Source organism: Ornithorhynchus anatinus, chromosome 16 (assembly GCF_004115215.2).
Source record: "Ornithorhynchus anatinus isolate Pmale09 chromosome 16, mOrnAna1.pri.v4, whole genome shotgun sequence".
NCBI lineage: Eukaryota > Metazoa > Chordata > Mammalia > Monotremata > Ornithorhynchidae > Ornithorhynchus > Ornithorhynchus anatinus.
Window position 1 is genome coordinate 10,084,060 of NC_041743.1, and position 18,494 is coordinate 10,102,553.

General features: G+C 50.1%; 1 protein-coding gene across 6 annotated transcripts in view; it reads left to right on the forward strand.

Moving 5' to 3' along the window:
• CACNA1E (calcium voltage-gated channel subunit alpha1 E) overlaps positions 1-18,494 on the forward strand; it is a 271,336-nt gene that overhangs the window by 171,337 nt on the left and 81,505 nt on the right. For all 6 annotated transcript variants that reach the window (XM_029081472.2, XM_029081478.2, XM_029081475.2 and 3 more), the window contains 8 exons: positions 5,796-5,911; positions 12,908-12,961; positions 13,645-13,734; positions 14,676-14,885; positions 16,604-16,716; positions 17,511-17,623; positions 17,795-17,926; positions 18,121-18,193. In XM_029081472.2, coding sequence (XP_028937305.1) covers positions 5,796-5,911; positions 12,908-12,961; positions 13,645-13,734; positions 14,676-14,885; positions 16,604-16,716; positions 17,511-17,623; positions 17,795-17,926; positions 18,121-18,193 — 901 coding nt within the window. The remainder of the gene's footprint in view (positions 1-5,795; positions 5,912-12,907; positions 12,962-13,644; positions 13,735-14,675; positions 14,886-16,603; positions 16,717-17,510; positions 17,624-17,794; positions 17,927-18,120; positions 18,194-18,494) is intronic.

Consider the following 18,494-nt stretch of genomic DNA (forward strand, 5'->3'; position numbering starts at 1 on the left):
TTTTATCACCTCCTACCAGCCTTCCCTACCTGCCTTTACCACCTATCCTGGTCCAGGGCCCATCTCTGGCCAACACGAACCTTGGGAAGTCAAGGATCCTAGCCTAACAGCTGCCACTTTGGGGATGATGCTATAACAGGCAATGAATTCTCCAGGAGCTCTCACTAACAGTCTGTCAGCTCACAGCACCCTGGCTCATGAATTTGCTCTTCATTGGTAACCTTTTCTTTCCTTTCAACTATATTCTTTCTCTGTCTTTCCTCACTCCCCCATGCTCCTACTTTCCTCTTTCCACTTTCTCTTCTCCCTCAGAAGCAATGTCATTACCAGATCAGATTGATGGTCCACCCTGCCCAGTGTTCTGTCTGATTGTGGCAGCAGAATGCTTGCAAGTATCATGAGATGGCTGTCCTCTTTGGCATCCGTCCAAATGTTTCAGGATGTATTATCTCAAATCCTGAATTTTCTCTCTCTCTATGCTTAACTTTCCCTCTAGAAACCCATTATGGACCATTCACCCATGAATTTTCAACAAACCCTCTTGAATCTGCATATATTTCCACCCTGCACTTCTTCCCTTGCTAATGAATTCTACGTACTTACCACCCATTATAGAAAAATGTATTTCCTCTGGTATATTTGAATTTGCCACCTGAAGTGTCAGTGGATGTCTCCATGTCCTGGTGGTGTGGGATTTGGTAACCAATTGCTGCTCAAATGCCTTAGGATATTGTATTTCAATCATGTCCATGGTCTATTCTCAGTTTTCATCTTTCCTAGCTGCAGGGGGCTCCTTCTGTGTCTCTCTCTATGCCTTTGTCTATCTGTTTCTCCCTGTCTCTGTTTTTCTCTGTCTCCCTGTCTCTCTCTTTCTCTTGTTTCTCTTTCTCTCTCTCTCTAATTCTCTCTTTTTCTTCTCTCTTTCTCTCTCTCTATCTCTCCCTCCCCATCTTCCCTTCAAATTCATGGTATGAAGTAGAGCTTGTTTTAGTCTGAAGATATGCTGGGAGAAAAGAGCAGTTTGATGCCAAGCAACAGACAGTGATCATCACCTTCTGGGAAAGAATGCTTGAATTGCTTGAGGATGTTGTCGAACAAGAGATTCTGGGAACATTAAAAGCTTTTCTCCCCCAAATGCCCCCACACTATTAAGTGTGGAATGGCTCCACCCGGGTAATAAACTCCCAGTCACTCAGTTGAGCAGAGACGCACCCATTCTTTTGGCTCCTTTGATTCACTGGGAGGGAGTGGATGGGCTGCTGGGATCTCAGAGGAATGAGAAATGTGTCTCTTAAAAGAACCCTACCACTTGTTCTCTGTCATCACGCCTCTTTCATGCTGTAATTAGAGTGCTGGGAGGGGTGGGGGAAGTGAGGGCGGAGGGAAGAATATGAAATGCACTTAGTTCCCTGAGGCTTATTGTTGTGCGCCACGGGCCTCGAGCCCACTGAAATATTGTGACTGAAACATACACTAATATGTATAGACAGGCAGGCGGTAGAGTACGTTTCTGGTTTGCCTCTACTTCTGCTCCAGAGAGGCAGGCAACATCCAGGGAAGGATGGCAAGAGACATGACACTCAAATTCTGTTCAGTCCATCTAAATTCTGGGGGACCTCAGATCCTAGGGCCCCATTTCCCATGTCTGTCAAAGGGATCAGTCGTGCGTGCCTCCCCACTTCCACCCTGGGGGATTGTTGCAAGGACAACTGTGTCGGAACCCAGTTCTGACCCATTTTTGTCCTGGAAGAACCCTCAAGTGAGAGTTGTGGGTCGCAAGCTCCTTTGAAACCCGAACGTCCCTAGAAGAGTGTTGTCTGATGGACACAAATTTCTGTCTGGTGATGGAATACGCTTCAAAGAGACCCACCTTCAACAGGTTCCCAGCTTGGCCAGTGGTTCCCAGCTTGGCCAGTCCCTGAAAAGTGGACAGGCATCCAGATCTGTTATAGAGGCGCTTTCCTATATGGTTGTGCAAGCCTACTTGCACGAGTGTGTGTTTGGGTGTGTACGCGTGTGTGCAGTGCTCTTGGCTTCTCACATGAAGGCGAGGCCATGTGGAGCCCTGCCGAGAGGGTCCATTAAGGTTCTCCCCAGGGCTTTATGGTTTGGAAAAAGCATCACTTTCCCCTCTCTCTCTGGCTTGGGGAAGTGTGGGTAAACAGATGTTTGAGTTGCCCAGGCCAGCCCAATCCTTGCTTAGAGTCTGATTTGGTTTCCATGACTACAGCAGGAGCCCCTGAATCTGTAAACACAGCTTTATTTGTACTGAACTGGAGATGTGTATGGCCCAAGGTAAGCGTGCACCACAGTTTTGAGGGTCAGGAGAAGCAGCTTGCCACCAGCCCCCCCATAAAGGTGCCCCTGGCCCTCCTGGGCCTTTGTCTCTGAGATTTATCTGGAGCAGGGGAGCAATGGGAGGGGCTGGGTTGACCTGTTTCAGGCCTTTCCGAAACCACCCTGAAAACGTCAGAGAACACAAGCTCCCAATCAGCACGTTCCCGGAACAGCAGGGCCAGGCCGTGTCACCGAACAGATCGATCCCTTTATTCGTTTCTTGGATTTTAATTCACGTTTCACGTGAACTGCTCTGAGGCCCAGGGACAAAGCACAAGCCATTAGTGAAGACCTGGGGGACAGGTCCCAGAATCCCTAGCTTTCCAAGGCCTGGCCGAGGACCAGGAGGCCGTTCTTGTGCCTGCCTGAGGACTTCTAATTGAATCTTCCCCATTTATCAGAACTACAGCTCACCACAGCAAAGGCAGCTTCCCTCCATAGTCCAGGAAAACACAGTTGCTCTCAGTGGAGGACAAAGAGTGAATCATTTAGATTGAGAAAGTGACCAGAGAGTGAGTTTGGAGGCCCCACCATGACTTTGGTGCTCTCGAGGATGGAATCACTGAACTACGGTGACCTTGAGGGGTCTTCAGATCTAGGAGGATGCTGGAATCCTGAGTGACTTTTCTGCTTATCAAAAATATCCAGGGACCAGGAACCCCAGCCTTCCTGGATGGGAGCAAGGCTAAATGAGGAGAAGTTGTATGTGGATTGCTGCTGGGGGAAGGACCGTCAAATGAGATCAGCCAGTGATCAACCTGTTGACTTCAAGGTTTGCTGGGTTGCTAGTATGAGAAATGTTAGGGTAGTGTTTGTGTGGACGCAAGGACACCAAAGAGGCAGCATTTGCGTTGACAGCAATTGAAGGGCATCAGGATGGATGGCTGAAGTGGGTGGCCAGCGGTGAAAGGTGATGTCCAGTTTTCACAGAATTTCACAGAATCCAGCATAGGTCACCTCCCACCCTTCTCTGCTGCCCCTGAGGGACTCGAGTACCACTGAGCGGAGAGCTGAAGAAGCCTCATTAGTGCTCCAGGTGGTGATTTATGGGGATTTCCACTTTGATTCAAATGCTTTCTTTCTCACCCTCGTCTGACTTCTTTTTAGTTTGGCTCTATTCCTCTTGGGTTCCAGACCTTGTGGGCCTGCTCCCATTTGCCTGGTTGGTGGGTGGAAGCCAAGAGCTTGTTAGAACAGGGAAGGCAGGGAGCCAGCCAGCCGGGCGATCGGGCCGGGCCCGGAAGGAGCCGAAGCAGAAGCAGCAGTCAGGTGTGGGTTTGGGCCATAGCCAGCGGACGTCGGCATCGTAGGCTGGGGTGAGTGGTCAGGTGTGGGTTTGGGCCGTAGCCAGCGGATGTTGGCGGTGTGGGCCAGGGCCCAGGGAGAAGGCTGCACTTCTACCTGCATTTCCAACTGGAAACCGTACACCCCAATGGCTCTCGCTCTAGAGAGATTTTAACAAGGCAGTCAGAAGGGGGGATGTTTTGGAATTGGTCACATTTTACAAAAAAAAGTCTCTATTTCAGCACAATGCTGGCCCCACTCTAGGTTGCACAGAGAGGGAAGTTGGAGAAGGGGAAGGGGAAGCTAGAAGCCAGGGAGAGGCATATCACCCTCCAGGGTCATTTCCACTATTTTGACCTCTCAGGTCCTTGGCAGGAGAACCCAGCAGCTGTTAGGGTCGAGGGAAGAGGGAAAAGTATTCCAGACAAAGGTGAATTTTATTCCCCTACTGAATGGTTGTCAGCTACCCCTCCACTTTTGAGCCCTCCTTCCGGCATTCTGTGCCTTCATGGCTCCTCCAGAAAGTCCTTCAAACGTGAAGCCGTGCTGCTGTGGAATACATTTTTCTTAATGCAGCACCTTTGCCCCCATCCCTTCTGGCATGTGGCAGCCTTGTGTGTGAAGGACTCTCTGCCTGCCGAGAGCCAGCCCCCAGGGAGCATCATGGCATGGGCACTGTCTCGCTTTGGGAGGCAGAAGGGGGGCCCACTGGGACAGCTGTGGGGGCGGGGTCCCCACCAGAGGGCTCTGCAGTCACTCTGTCCACCCCTTGGCGGCGTCAACGATGCCCTCCGACCCACTCTCTTCCCCACTTGACTCTCTAGAGGTGGATGGGAGAAGAAGCCACAGCTGAAAGTGCTGCCCAGAACAGGGAGGTTGCTGGGCCCGGGGAGTGCGGTTGTAGAAGAAGAGGAGGAAGAGGAGCGTCCCAAACAGGGTGACCCAGAGGGACCATTGGAGAATCTGTTTTCTCTTCCATTTACCTACCCCTTGTGATGATCCCCCTTCTCTGCCATCTCTTTAGCCACCTTCAAACTCTGGCTTTCATGGCCTCAGTTTCTCACTACCTCCTCCTTTACCCACCTCTCCAACCTGCCTAGTCCATACTTTATATGTGTGGTATGGTCCAGTGCACTTAGCTGTCCATTTCATCTGCTTGCTAAGGCCTCCCTTCATGGCTCCCACTCCTTTATTCCTTCCATTCTTTCATTAGGTGGCATTTATTGAGCACTTATTGGGTGCAGAGCACTATACTTAGTGCTTGGGAGAGCATAATGGTAGTAATAGTCAGGAGTATTTATTAAGCACTTTCTATAGGCAAAGTGATGGGAAAGAAGTACATGGGTGAGAGGTAGACACAGTCCCTGGTTCTCAAAGGGCTCCTGATCTAAGAAGAAGGGGAGGAGAGGGTTGACATCAGACGCGTAAGTAAAAGCAAACAAAATAGAAAAGGTGACATGTTTACTGGGTGCCTTCTTGGCACTAAGTGGTTGGGAGCTATGAAATAAAGGCCTGACACGTTTCCTGCCCACAAGGAGCTCACACTCAAATGAGGGAAGGCAGACAGAAATATTTTCAATGGATTTCAAAGGCCCAATTCTTGCCCACAAGGAGCTTAGGTTACAGTCCAGTGGGGGAGATGGCACAAAAGAAATTACAGGTTGGGTGTGGGAAGAGAATGGAGAGATGGAGCAGTGGACATGTAAAATTAGACTGTAAGCCCGTCAAACGGCAGGGACTGTCTCTATCTGTTGCCGACTTGTTCATCCCAAGCGCTTAGTACAGTGCTCTGCACATAGTAAGCGCTCAATAAATACTATTGAATGAATGAACATGTGCCTGAGTAAGTCTTGAAACAGTTGAATGTGTAAGTTATGTGCAGAAGTGGTAAGGCTGGTTGTGTCAGCCCATTATCCACTAGGAGAAGCCGGCCCTCTCTCCCATTCCCCATTCAGAGACTTACCAATTCCTCTAATTGTCCCAGGCTGTAGCCAGCCCCACTAACCCTCTCCCCTGTCATTCGTCTCATGGGTCCTTTATTCTCCCAAGGCCTGGGCTTCTTTCCTCCCTCTCACCCCCTCTCCCTTCCTCTCTGTCTCCCTCACTCTCTCCACTTATCCTCGCTGCCGTCTTGGCCCATGTCGGTAAGACTGTCTTGGCTTCTTTGCTTGCAGGGAGTTTGCCAAAGAGAGAGAAAGAGTGGAGAACCGTCGCGCCTTCATGAAGCTGCGGAGGCAGCAGCAGATTGAACGGGAGCTGAACGGCTATCGAGCCTGGATCGACAAAGCCGGTAAGGACCAGTGGGGCAAGGCGGAGGAGCCCTCCAGGGGATGCTCTCATGGCCGTGCCCTCCAAGTTCCCCACCCCGCTGCTGCCGCGGACTTTCCTCCACCCCTTGTGTTCTCCATCCTCATCTGTGGGGCAGGGAGGGAAACGGAGCGTCTTTGAAATGACTTGATATGGACATGGATGTCTTGGAGACCAGGATTTGGGGACAGGAGCAGGTGAAGCTGTTAACATCAGAAAGGATCCAGGAGCAAACCTTGACCCTTGATGCCAAGCCCTGTTAGTCCTCAGAGTGACCCATGAAGTAGGTCAGTGGCAGTAAAGAGGACAAGGGATTCATTAAAGAATATGTTAGACCTCCTGTGTGTTTGTGTGTGTGTAAAGTGGTATTTGTTAAGCATTCACTATATGCCAGCTACTGTTCTAAATGCTGGGGTAGGTACAAGTTGATCAGGTTGGACACAGTCCATATCCCACATGGGGCTCACAGTCTTAATCTCCATTTTACAAATGAGGTAACTGAGGTACAAAGAAGTAAGTGACTCACCCAAGGTCACATAGACAAGTGGTGGAGCTGGAATTAGAAGCCCCATCCTTCTGATTCTCAGGAACATGTGTCCCCTCGGTCAGAATGGAGCCATTTTGGTGGCCCAGAGATGGGGGTGTCTCACCACATGGCACCTAAGCATTTCCTCCTCCTCCCTATTGCTCTTTCTGGAGAGGAGGGGGAGCAAATCCCCCATTTGTAGCTCTCCTTCTCCCTCTCTCTGCTTCTCTCCCTGAATGCTGAGGTTGTCCTCCCTATGGGCAGTCACTACAAGTTCATCTGGGTTGCCCCATGACTGGTCTTGGGGACAGTTTGAGGTGCCTGTGGGCGGAGACATCAGCCCTGTATTAAAAAACAGACATTGAAAGCCCTACTGCTTCCCAGGGCTGGATGCTGGAGAGGCATGGGGGAAAAGGCAGGAGCTCGGCGTAAGAGGAGGGGAATAAGAGAATATGCTTTGGGAGAATATGCATTTGTAAACACGTGAATAGGGAAATCTTTGTCAGTATTGGATGTGTGTGTGTATGTGTGTGAGAGAGAGAGAGAGAGAGTGAGAGTTTTGGTGTCTGGGACTGTGTTTAAGGTGGGGATATCAACATTTGATAGCTCAAATCATAGTAATGACATTTATTAAGCACTAATTAGGTGCTAAGCACTAGAGTGAATGCAAGGTTAAGTAATTGGACACAGTCCCTGTCCCACCAGAAGTTGTAGTCTGTTTTATCCTCATTTAGGGATGAAGAAACTGAAGCCCAGAGAGGTTAAATGACTTGCCCAAGGTCACAGAATAGTCCAGATCTCTTGACTCCTCATCCCTTGCTCTTTCTACTATAATGTTGGTATTTGTTAAGCGCTTACTATGTGCCAAGCACTGTTCTAAACGCTGGGGTAGACACAGGGGAATCAGGTCGTCCCACGTGGGGCTCACAGTCTTAATCCCCATTTTACAGATGAGGTAACTGAGGCACCGAGAAGTTAAGTGACTTGCCCAAAGTCACACAGCTGACAAATGGCCGAGCTGGGTTTCGAACCCATGACCTCTGACTCCAAAGCCTGTGCTCTTTCCACTGAGCCACGCTGCTTCTACTAGGCCATGCTGTCTCCCTGATGAACTGTAAAATATGAATATTTAGAAAGTCGTCTGCCCAAGGATTTTAGGCAGAAAGTGCATCTGTCAGGAAGGAATGCCATCCTCATCTCCCTGAAAGCCCCAGAAGAAAACCCAAAGGGGCCGTGTTCTGTTAGAATGGTGCGGGTGCCATCGGAACATTTTCTAACATTACACATTGTGTAGCAGTGCTTAATAACCACCCAGAATTAGTGTGTTTTGTGACCAATTTGATGTTGTCTTCAAAGGTACCAACTCAAAGGGACCCTAGGGCTTCTCCATCCCCTTCCCATCTCCACCGCCTCTCTTCACCCCACTTTAGCATTCAGAGCTGCCACTGGTGGGGACCATCTTGGTTTCATTCTGCCAGGACAAATGTTTTTCAGCCATAGAGATTATCAACCCCAGCATCCAAAATAGGTTTATTGACAAGTTCCTGACAATGTCATACTGATGAGCAGAATGGGGCTATTTCGCTAGGCCTGAACTCCAATAGAATCTATGAAAACGTGAAGCAGAGCCCTAGGGAAGCTATTAAAAATTCCTTTGGCAATGTTAATTCTTATTGAAGGATAGTATAGAAAAGGTGTTTGTTATGAGAGAAGCAGTGTGCTCTAGTGGAAAGATCCCAGGCCTGGGAGTCAAGGGACCCGGGTTCTAATCTAAGTCTGCTGTGTGATCTTAGGCAAGTCATTTAATTTATCTTTGCCTCTGTCTCCTCATCTGTAAAATGGAGGATTCAATATGTGTTCATTCTCCCCCTCTATTTGGGACAAGGAAGCTCTGACTCACCTGCTTATCTTGTGTGTACCCCAGCTCTCACTACAGTGCCTGACACACAGTAAGCCCTTAACAAATGCCATGACTATTATTGAATAAGACTTACGTGCAGATGTGCAAAATGTACACCAGCTCTCCCAAGTTCCTGAGTAACCAAAGAATTCGGGAAGCTGTCTGATCACTGGTGACCCAGAGAAACGACCTTTTGCTCTTTTAATAAGTTACTGACACACAAGCTGCTGTCTGATAATGGTTCGGTAGGATCCTGGAGGAGGAAAGTGCAGGCAGACTTGGGCACGGAAGCCGGCTGAGGGCCTGGGGGGTTGGTCAGAGATGAATGAGAGTTGGAGGTGGGGCAGAGTGGGGAGGTGAAGAGGGGAGAGAGCTGGAGGGGCAGCTCAAAGCTCTGGCATTTCTCTGAGGCACTGTGGGAGGGGCATGAAATTTTGCATCTTGCTGCCAAGGGATTCTGATTTTGGGTGACCAGATCGTTCTCTTCCTCTGCCTCCCGTTGGCGTCAGGACTGTGGCTTGGCTTGTCCTATGGTGGTTGTCCAGCCCCACCTGCTTCTTCAGCCCTGCTTCTTCCTGTTCACCAGCCCAGTTCTACATGTGGCCCAACCCGCCGTCTGTTTAAAGAGTGGCACTGGCATAGTGTTTCTGTTCCCTCTTCACCCTGTGCTGCCCCACCTGTGCCCAAGTGCAGGTCAGCAAGAGATCCACCCACTGGGCAATTAACTTCTCTGCTCAGCTCACGGGAAAAGGCAGGGGAATCAGGAAGGCAAATATCAAGAGCTCAGAACCCAGGCCTAGTTCTAATACAGAGAGAACAACCTGGGCCAGTGGTTGCCAAGGGAATTCCAAGCAGCCTTCCCACTCCACGGTTGGGTCAGAGGATGGAACCCATTGTAGTGGGCCTCAGTTTCCCCCCACCCCATGGGTTTATTGAGGAGCTGCTGCCTCCTGCTCATTGCTGCCTCCCGATCTTCTGGTTGACCTCCTGGGTCTTATCGGCCCCGTTCCCTGGGCAGGAGACCCAGGTGGTGAAGCAAACCCCAGGGAGCGACTCAGCTTACTCTGGGGCCCCAGTGGGGGAGAATGGAGGCCCGGGGTTCTCAGCTGTACAGAATTTCCCCCAAACCACGTGCTTCAAATTTTCTACCTGCTGGCAAAGTCTGACTTTCCCCTCTTTCGAAGAAAAAGACGTATTAGCGTCCAACTGCTCTTCCCAGCCCCTCTTGGAGAGTGGAGCAGAAGTGAATCAGAAACATATGGGCTCTCTATTTCCCTGGAGGGACACTTGGGATTGGAAGGAAGCCTTGGCAGAGGGGAGGGGAGGGGAGCTCCCCACATCTTCACAGTTGAGGATCCCCCTCCTCCCCAGCCCTGGGCTGGGACCACCCACATAAGACAAACCTGGGGCTTCCTCCACCCTAATGCCCAAACATTCTCAGTGTCCACCTGCTGGATACTGCAAAGCTGGAGCCCAGTGTTTGCATTTTAAGTGATTAACAAGTATTTTTAAAGAATCAATAATTAATCAGTTCTATTTATTGAGCAGGTACTGTGTGTGGAGTGCTGTATTATGCTTGGGAGAGTACAGTACAATAGAGTCGGGAAATACATTCCCTGTTCGCAACAAGCTTACAGTCTAGAGGGGGATTCAGGCATTAATATAAATAAATTACGGATATGTGCATATGTGTTGTGGGACTGAGGGAGGGGTGAGAAAAGGATGCAAATCCAAGTATAAGGGTGATGCAGAAGGGTGTGGGAGTAGAGGGAATGAGGGCCCAGTCGGGAAGGAACCATCATGTAATGGCTGTAGCGCAAACTCTTATGGCAGCTCTCCTGCTGGATCCCAAGACTCAAAGTGGGTCCGAAAGTTCCCTGTGATTATGGGTTGTGAGACCAGCTCCCCCTTCAGGCTAGGAGTGGACAACACTAAGTGATCAGAGAGACTCTCAGGTTTTGGGGATTTGGGGGGTTTTTTTAGTGGTATTTGTTTACTACGTGTCAAGGATTGTTCTAAGCACTAGGGTAGGTATAAGTTTTATCAGGTTGGACATAGTCTCTGTCCCACATGGAACTCACACTAATCTAAATAAGAGGGAGTAGGATTTAATCCCCATTTTACAGTCGAGGTTAGTGAGGCACAGAGGAGTTAAGTGACTTGCCCAAGGTCACACAGCAAGCAGTTGGCGGAGCCAGAATTAGAACCCAGGTCCTCTGACTCCTATGACCTGGCTACTCTCCTACTGCAACCCAGCTCATACTCTTCGCTCCTTTAATGCTAACCTTCTTACTGTTCCTCGATCTTGTCTATCTCGCCGTCAACCTCTTGCTCACATGCTGCCTTTGACCTGGAACTTCCTCCCTCTTCACATCCGGATGACAATTACTCTGCCCTCCTTCAAAGCTTTACTGAAGGCACATCTCCTCCAAGAGGCCTTCCCTGACTAACCTCTCTTTTCCTTCTCTTCCATTCCCTTCTGTGTCGCCTGACTCACGCCCTTTATTCATCCCCCCTCCCATTCCCACAGCACTTATGTACCTATCCATAATTTTATTTATTTATATTCATTTCTGTCTCCCTCTCTAGACCGTAAGCTCGTTGTGGGCAGGGAATGTGTCTGTTGTATTTTCCCAGGTGCTTAGTACAGTGTTCTGTACACAGTAAGTGCTCAATAAATAGATTGACTGACTGGCTGACTGACCCCCAGGCCCATGCTTTTTCCACTAGGCCACCTTGTTTCTCAGGTTCTCAGAGGGTGACAGCACCTCTCGTATTGCTGCCCCGACCACCAAGCCCCCACCTCTGCCCCCCGCCCCTTCCTGAGCGACCAGAGCCCATCCCTGCTGCAGCCTGTAGCACTGTTGAGATCCTGGAGCAGCCAGTGCTGCCTGACACCCGCTGTACCCTTAAGACCTGACCGCTAAATCGACTTAAGAGCTAGCTGTCTTTGTTTCAAACCACCGCCCCCCAAGCCCCCACCTCCGCATCCCCAAATCAACAATTGACATTGCTTTATATAATGTACAACCTGCAGGCCCTTCTGATTTTCTATCAGTGGGACATCAGAGTAGTGACTCTCCTATCTCCATTTGCTTTTGGAAAGTGGAATGGTGGGTTCCACGAGGAGCATTTTTCCTGTCCTCCCTCCCCCTCCTGCACAAAAGCACTTTTGTGTTGTGGGCGCTCAGGGAAGTGAGCACAGCTAAACCCAACTGCCCATTTGTGGGAGACTTCCTTGGCCCTGCAAGTTTCCTGAGCACAGTCAGCTGCCCCAGTGCTAGCCTGGCTTCTTGGGATGGAGGGGGGAACTCTTTGGAAATGAGGGGTGGAGGTGAAAGGGGGGAACCTAAACCAGTTCTCAGCATACCCAGGTTTGTGTGGTCAATCAATTGGTCGTAGTTATTGAGCACTTGGGAAGTACCACAGAGTGAGTAGACACAATCTCCCCCACAGGCCTCCAGAGTCCCCAGTGAAGAGGGATTGATGGGACAAACCTCCCATGAGTTCCTCTGCAAGATTCCAGGCTGCTCTGATGTGGTGGTCCCACACCCAGAGTAAGATAGGGAGGGTCAAGGGCTCTGCACTAGAAGCCCACGCCCCTTCCCGAAGAGGCCGAATGGGGTCAGAGAGTTGGTTGAAGCCCGGGAACGGGAGCCTTGGCAGCTGGGGTGACAGCCCAGGTCCACATGGGTGATGGCCATGCTCACCCTTGGGTGGCTTTTACTGCTTAAGAACAATGGTCACACCACCCAGCTCATGGCACAGGTCGACTTAGGGGCCTTCAACCCCGAGGCCAGATCCAAGTTTAGCTGAGGTTGATTTGATGTTATGTGGACTTTCTGTTGGGAAAGTCAGATGGAATTTTGTGGACTTTGGTTGACTCCCTCCTCTGATCTCCTTTCGAGAAATCAGTCATGGGCTGATTGACTTGTTCCAGGAACCAGCTGGGGTTGAATGAGATCTCCTTCTCTACCCACCTAATAAGTCTCTTCCATTGTATTAATGCTACTACTGCTAAAAATGATCATAATAATAATTGTATTTGTGAAGTGCTTACTGGGTGCCAAGAACTGTACTAAGCACTAACGTAGAAACAAGATAGATCAGAAACAGTCCCTTGTCCCACTTGGGTTTCACAGTCTCAGTGGGAGGGAGATCAGGTATCGAATTCTCATTTTGTAGATGAGGAAACTGAGGCACAGAGAAGTTAAGCGACTTGCCCAAGGTCACACAGCAGGTAAATGGTGGAGTGGGGATTAGAGCTCACTCCTCTAACTTCCTGTGTTCTTTTCTGTAGGCCACTCTGCTTCTCAACTACTGCTGAGTTTGGCCCAAGATCCACACTATCTTCATGTCCCCTTTTCCTTCCATGCCATTCTCTCACCCCCCGCAGCCTCCGCCATAAGATTGTCATCTGTCGCATTCCTTTCTGGTACTGCAACTCATGGCAACTCTAAACCCTGCCCTTTCCGTCTTGCTCTGGGAGTTCTCTTTCAGCAAAACGGCTCAGTGTGTGGAAGCAATTTACCAAACCATTTGTTTTCATACAGAGGAAGTGATGCTAGCCGAAGAAAATAAAAACGCAGGGACATCGGCTTTAGAAGGTAAGGAAATAACATTGCTGCCAGGTTCACTGCAACTTCTCTCAATTAAACAAAGACCCCATGCATTGAGTTCTGGAATGATTCTGCCATAAAGCAGCTGCTGCTCTAGAATGGAGGGGACCAATTCCGAGGAGAGCCACATAGCATGCTGGGAATTGAATTCAAGAGTTTCCCTGTCACAGAAAGAGCAGTGGGCACTGACCCCTCGAAGGGTTGTTAGAGCTCAGATTTATTTTTTTTTTGGTATTTGTTAAGCGCTTACTATGTGCCGAGCACTGTTCTAAGCGCTGGGGTAGACATAGGGGAATCAGGTTGTCCCACTTGGGGGTCACAGTCTTAATCCCCATTTTACAGATGAGGGAACTGAGGCACCGAGAAGTTAAGTGACTTGCCCAAAGTCACACAGCTGACAAGTGGCCGAGCTGGGATACGAACCCATGACCTCTGACTCCAAAGCCCGTGGTCTTTCCACTGAGCCATGCTGCTTCTCAATTTGGAGCAGCGGGTCCCCTTTTTCCCTAATCACCCAGGATTCTGGAGCTCTGGGCATGGATGCATCATTGGTGGCGGGAGGGGAGCGTTCTCCTTCTATAAAGAGTAGAACCAGACATGGGATTTGACATGAGGAGGGTGAGTTGGTTCACCGATGAGGTCGCTCACCAGGTCCTCTTCCTCCCGTTTAGTCCTTAGAAGGGCTACCATCAAGAGGAGCCGGACAGAAGCCATGACTCGGGACTCAAGCGATGAACACTGTGTCGATATCTCCTCTGTGGGTGAGTTTAGTTGTCTGGGCTTGTTGTTCTCAGAGGAATGGAGGATCCCACCATTTCCCTTAAATGTCAGGGAAATGTGGTACACGTAGCTGGGGAGGGGGGCTCAGCCAGATGAAGAGGGTTGTGGAGATTATCTCTGGTCCTCTAATTTCTTTTTACACTTGTCTCCCCTCACTGAACTGTGAGCTCCTTCTTTTAAGGTATTTGTTAAGCACTTGCTTTGTGCCAGACAATGTACTAACCACTGGGGTAGATACAAGGTAATCAGGTTGGACACAGTCCCTGTCCCACAAAGGGCTCACAGTCTTAATCCCCATTTTACAGATGTGATAACTGAGACCCAGAGAAGTGAAGTGACTTGCCCTTACTTTCCTCTCCCAAGAGCTTAGTACAAAATAAACACAATAAATACCTTTCACTAATCGGTCTTGTCCTTCCCTGTAGCTCACCCAGCCTGATCCTGCTCTCTTTAGCAGGGACTGAAGGAGTGTTCTTGGGAGAGCCCCAGGCTGAGCCACAGCCATAGCCTCTGACCCTCTATCCCTTCCTGGGAATTCTGGGGAGGAACCTAGGGTGGAGAGCAGCATTCGGCAGAAAGCCTGTTGGGACTTCCAGCTAGGGCCTCCCCATACCAGCCTGGTCCCATGAACAAGGCAGCCAGAGGGAGTGGTAATTAGCAACTGCAAAGCAAGCCAGCTACTAGCATTCTGCTAATTGTGGGTTTTCATTAGCTCTGTCTCAAGTGGCGGGACTGAACCCTGGTGTTCATCTCCTTGCTAGAGCCCCAGCCTGGTGGAAAACGCAGCTATTAGCTCTTGGGGACTTGATGGCATGAGTGGGAGCTGAGAGCTGCCGGTCCCTACCATGGTAAACCCCCCAGAGTTTGCTGGACGTGTTCCTTCCTCACCATTCCTTGGTCTTCTCTCTCTCCTGCACCCCAGGCACCCCTCTGGCTCGTGCTAGCATCAAGAGTGCCAAAGTGGATGGGGCCTCCTATTTCCGGCACAAGGAGCGGCTGCTGCGCATTTCCATTCGCCACATGGTCAAGTCCCAGGTGTTCTACTGGATCGTTCTGAGCGTTGTGGCTCTCAACACAGCCTGTGTAGCCATTGTCCACCACAATCAGCCCCCCTGGCTCACCCACCTCCTCTGTAAGTTGAGTCTGGCCGGGCTGGGCGCCTGACTGTTAGGTTGGAAGGGGTCTGGCACCGAGGAGGAACATTGGAAGGGTGATCAGGTGTTATTTGGGAACTGGCTTGTGTAGTGCCAGTGTCCTGACCAGCAGTTCCAGGTTTGGGCAGGGGGATTCCCTGGGTTCCCCTCACTGGCCTCCATTCCTCCCACATGAGTCCTTGGCAAAATCTTGCCGTAGCTCCTTGGGTATCGATCCCTATTCCATCTCTCCCCCTCCCCTCACCCAACCTGAGAATCGGGACACTCCCCAGCCTCTCCTCTCACCCCACCTCAAAAACAGTTCTGCTCGGTCAGTGATGAATGTCTGGCCAATGATGCCCACCCCAGCCACCACTCCATCCCAGCCACCACTTCACAGAATGGTCGAGCTAACAGTGACCCTGAGAGGCTCTGGCCAAACAGGCAAATGTCTAGTTTTTCCTGAACGTCTCCCAGATTAGATAGTTGGTCTTCAGCTTGCTCTCTTCAGTCCTGTTCCAGCAATCACCTCCTCTTGAGGGCCTCCCCAGGTCCTGGGACTGAGACCTACCTCCAGGAGGGTCCCCTTCCTCAGGCTCCCTGGCTCACTTTGCCCCCCTCCTTGGATCTCACCATCTCCTCTGTCCCCTGAGCCTGATGGCCTGCTGCCCCCATGTCCCTAACTGGATCTCTGGGACCAATGGGAGATCTGGAAGAGCCACAGCACTTCACTGATGCTTTTCCCCATCAACTGATGGTTGGGTGACTGGTTCCCCTCATTGGTTCTGAGATAGCCTTTCCGGCCTTTCGCTTTGTCCTGTCATACAAATCTAAAACGCTTCCCCTTGGTGGAATCATGATGATGGTCTTAATGTCTATTTGTTTATGGATTTTATTTTTAATGACTATACAGTTGAATGTATATCAGCATTCCCTCGAACATGTTCGTCTACCTTGGCGTCTGTTTCAGACAGTAAGCTTGCTTAGGGCAGGGACCTATTCCATTTCATAGTTTCAATATCCAGTGCGGTTTGCACCTCATCCCAGTACCCTTTAGTATTTGCAAATGACTTTGAAAATGAAAGAGTTCAAGGTGGTTGTCTCTCTCACCTCACTGCTAAAAAGTGAGACCCCTTGGGTTTGGTAGTTCAGCAGTGGCTTTTGTAATGGGTGAGGGAGGGAGGAAGGTGGGGAGGGAGGATTGAACGCACAGGCGAGTGTGAATGTACCTGTATGTGTATGACGTTCAGGTTTAAGCCATTGTATTAGGTGGCCTCTCTATGAGGCTAAGTATTGTATGAGCCCTAACCCCGTCCCCTCCCTGGGAGCCATGCATTAATCTACTGAGTCATAAATGCTGCAGGGCCCAGGGACTGCGAAAAAGACCTAGATGAAAGCTGTTAATTGTGTCAATCTCTCCTGACTTCCTGGGCAAAACTTCCTGGAAAAGCCTCCCCCTTTTTTCCAAGTGCCATAATCCCAGGTTGATCCCCTTGTGGAGTCAAAATCAGGGTGCCTGATGCCCCCCGAGCAGGAAACCAATCAGGGATGGTGGTCGTCACCCCAGTTAGACTGAGCCTAGGGCTTCAGGGAAGACAGGGTTCTGCATTTGGTTCCGAGGAGGCAGGGGAACTCACACTGTGTGTCTGAGGTTCATCTGGAGTTTGGGGTGAAGACAGCTCCCTGTACCTAATATTTCTGGCTTTAACCATTACAGACTATGCAGAGTTCTTGTTTTTGGGGCTCTTCCTCTTGGAAATGTCCCTGAAGATGTATGGCATGGGGCCACGCCTCTATTTTCATTCTTCATTCAACTGCTTTGATTTTGGGGTAAGTCCTCCTGCAGCATTTTCTCTCTAAGTGCAGTTTTCCAAAGTGCTCTGCATCTGGGAAGAGGGAGAGCATAGGCTATCTGAAGGGGTCTGAGAGAAATCTACTGACATCATTTGAGTCACTGGTTGCAGTTATCTCTCTAGTGGGGGGCGAGGAGGTGGCGGCCCCATTATAAAGCTCAGAAAAAGGATCAAATGACACCTTGGGCTTGGCCTGTGTTCAGTGACAAAATGATATTGGTTCCAAACTGCCAATCTTGGGACTCGGGCCTAGGAAGTACAGTGAGGAGGATCGGGGAGTCCATCTTTCCATCATTTGCAGCCCAGGTCAGGCTCTTACTGGACTTGGGATAGTGCTCCACAGTTAAAGGGAGATGTGGAGAATCTGGAGGAGATTTAGAGCACATGATCCAGGAGCAAAGCCTGGAGAAAATGGGATGGCTCAGCACAGAGAAGAGAAAGCCAAGGACTCTGTCCAGAATAATTGCAGTGGGCTTGGGTGGTGGGTTGGGTGAGTGAATATGTGAGGAAGAATTTCCTGAGCTCAGGGTTGTTGGAACTGGAATGACCATTCCAGATGATGGAAGAAGCTGGCAGAACAGGAAAAATTCCCTATAGACGGGACATCCCACCTGCGTGGGATGGAGTAGGGGTGGCTTTGCCTGCAGGCAGAGGGATGGATGAGCTGACTTCTCAAGGCCTCTTCCTGAGCCTAGTGTCTCTGACCCGCTGCTGAATGCCATGATTCTTTCTCCTCCTGGCCCTCTCACCAAGCCTTTTGTGGTTCCTCAGGTCACAGTGGGAAGCATCTTTGAAGTGGTTTGGGCGATTTTCAGACCAGGTACCTCTTTTGGAATCAGCGTCTTGCGGGCTCTCCGACTCCTGAGAATATTTAAAGTGACAAAGTGAGTGCATTTCTCCACCACTGAGGCTGGCCCCCACCCCCCACCCCCATCATCTCCATAGCCCCTCTTGGTCTGAGGGCCCCCTAGTCCCTCCCGGCAGAGCAGAGAGAGAGCTCCCCCTCTCCAGCCCCGGCTGGCTCCCAGTACGGAAATGCTGCTGTGCCCTTTCAGGTACTGGGCATCCCTGCGCAATTTGGTGGTGTCCCTGATGAGTTCCATGAAGTCCATCATCAGCCTGCTCTTCCTCCTCTTCCTCTTCATCGTCGTTTTTGCCCTGTTGGGAATGCAGCTCTTTGGAGGCAGGTGAGCCCCAGGGAACTTCCTCTCTTCCAGAGAGCCCCGTTCTTATTCCTGCACTGGGTTTTTGATCAATCCTCATGGGCTTCCTAATAAAAGAGAAAGTGGAGAGGAGGGGGCTGGGAACCAGGAGGATACCAAGTCTGGAGTCGGGTGGCAGTGTGAAGGGGATTGGATTCTGAACTTCTTCTTGCTTTCAGGTTCAACTTTAGTGATGGGACACCTTCAGCCAACTTTGACACTTTCCCCGCAGCCATCATGACGGTATTCCAGGTACATGACCGAGGGAAGTCTTATGGAGATGGAATTGGGAAAATTCTGGCTTTCCTGTGCCACAGCAAAGCAGTAGTCGTAGTATCATGTACTGAATGCCCACAGGATGCAGTACATTGAGACCTTAGCAAGAAACAATTAACCCAGCCACATATTCCCTGCCCATGAGGGGCATATGCTCTAATGGAGGAGATAGAAATTAAAGTTTTGGTAGGCAGAGTAATGAAAATAAATGAATTGCACGTTCAACTGACTAAATGCCCATATGTAAGTGTTGAGGATGGATACAAGTAAGTGTGTA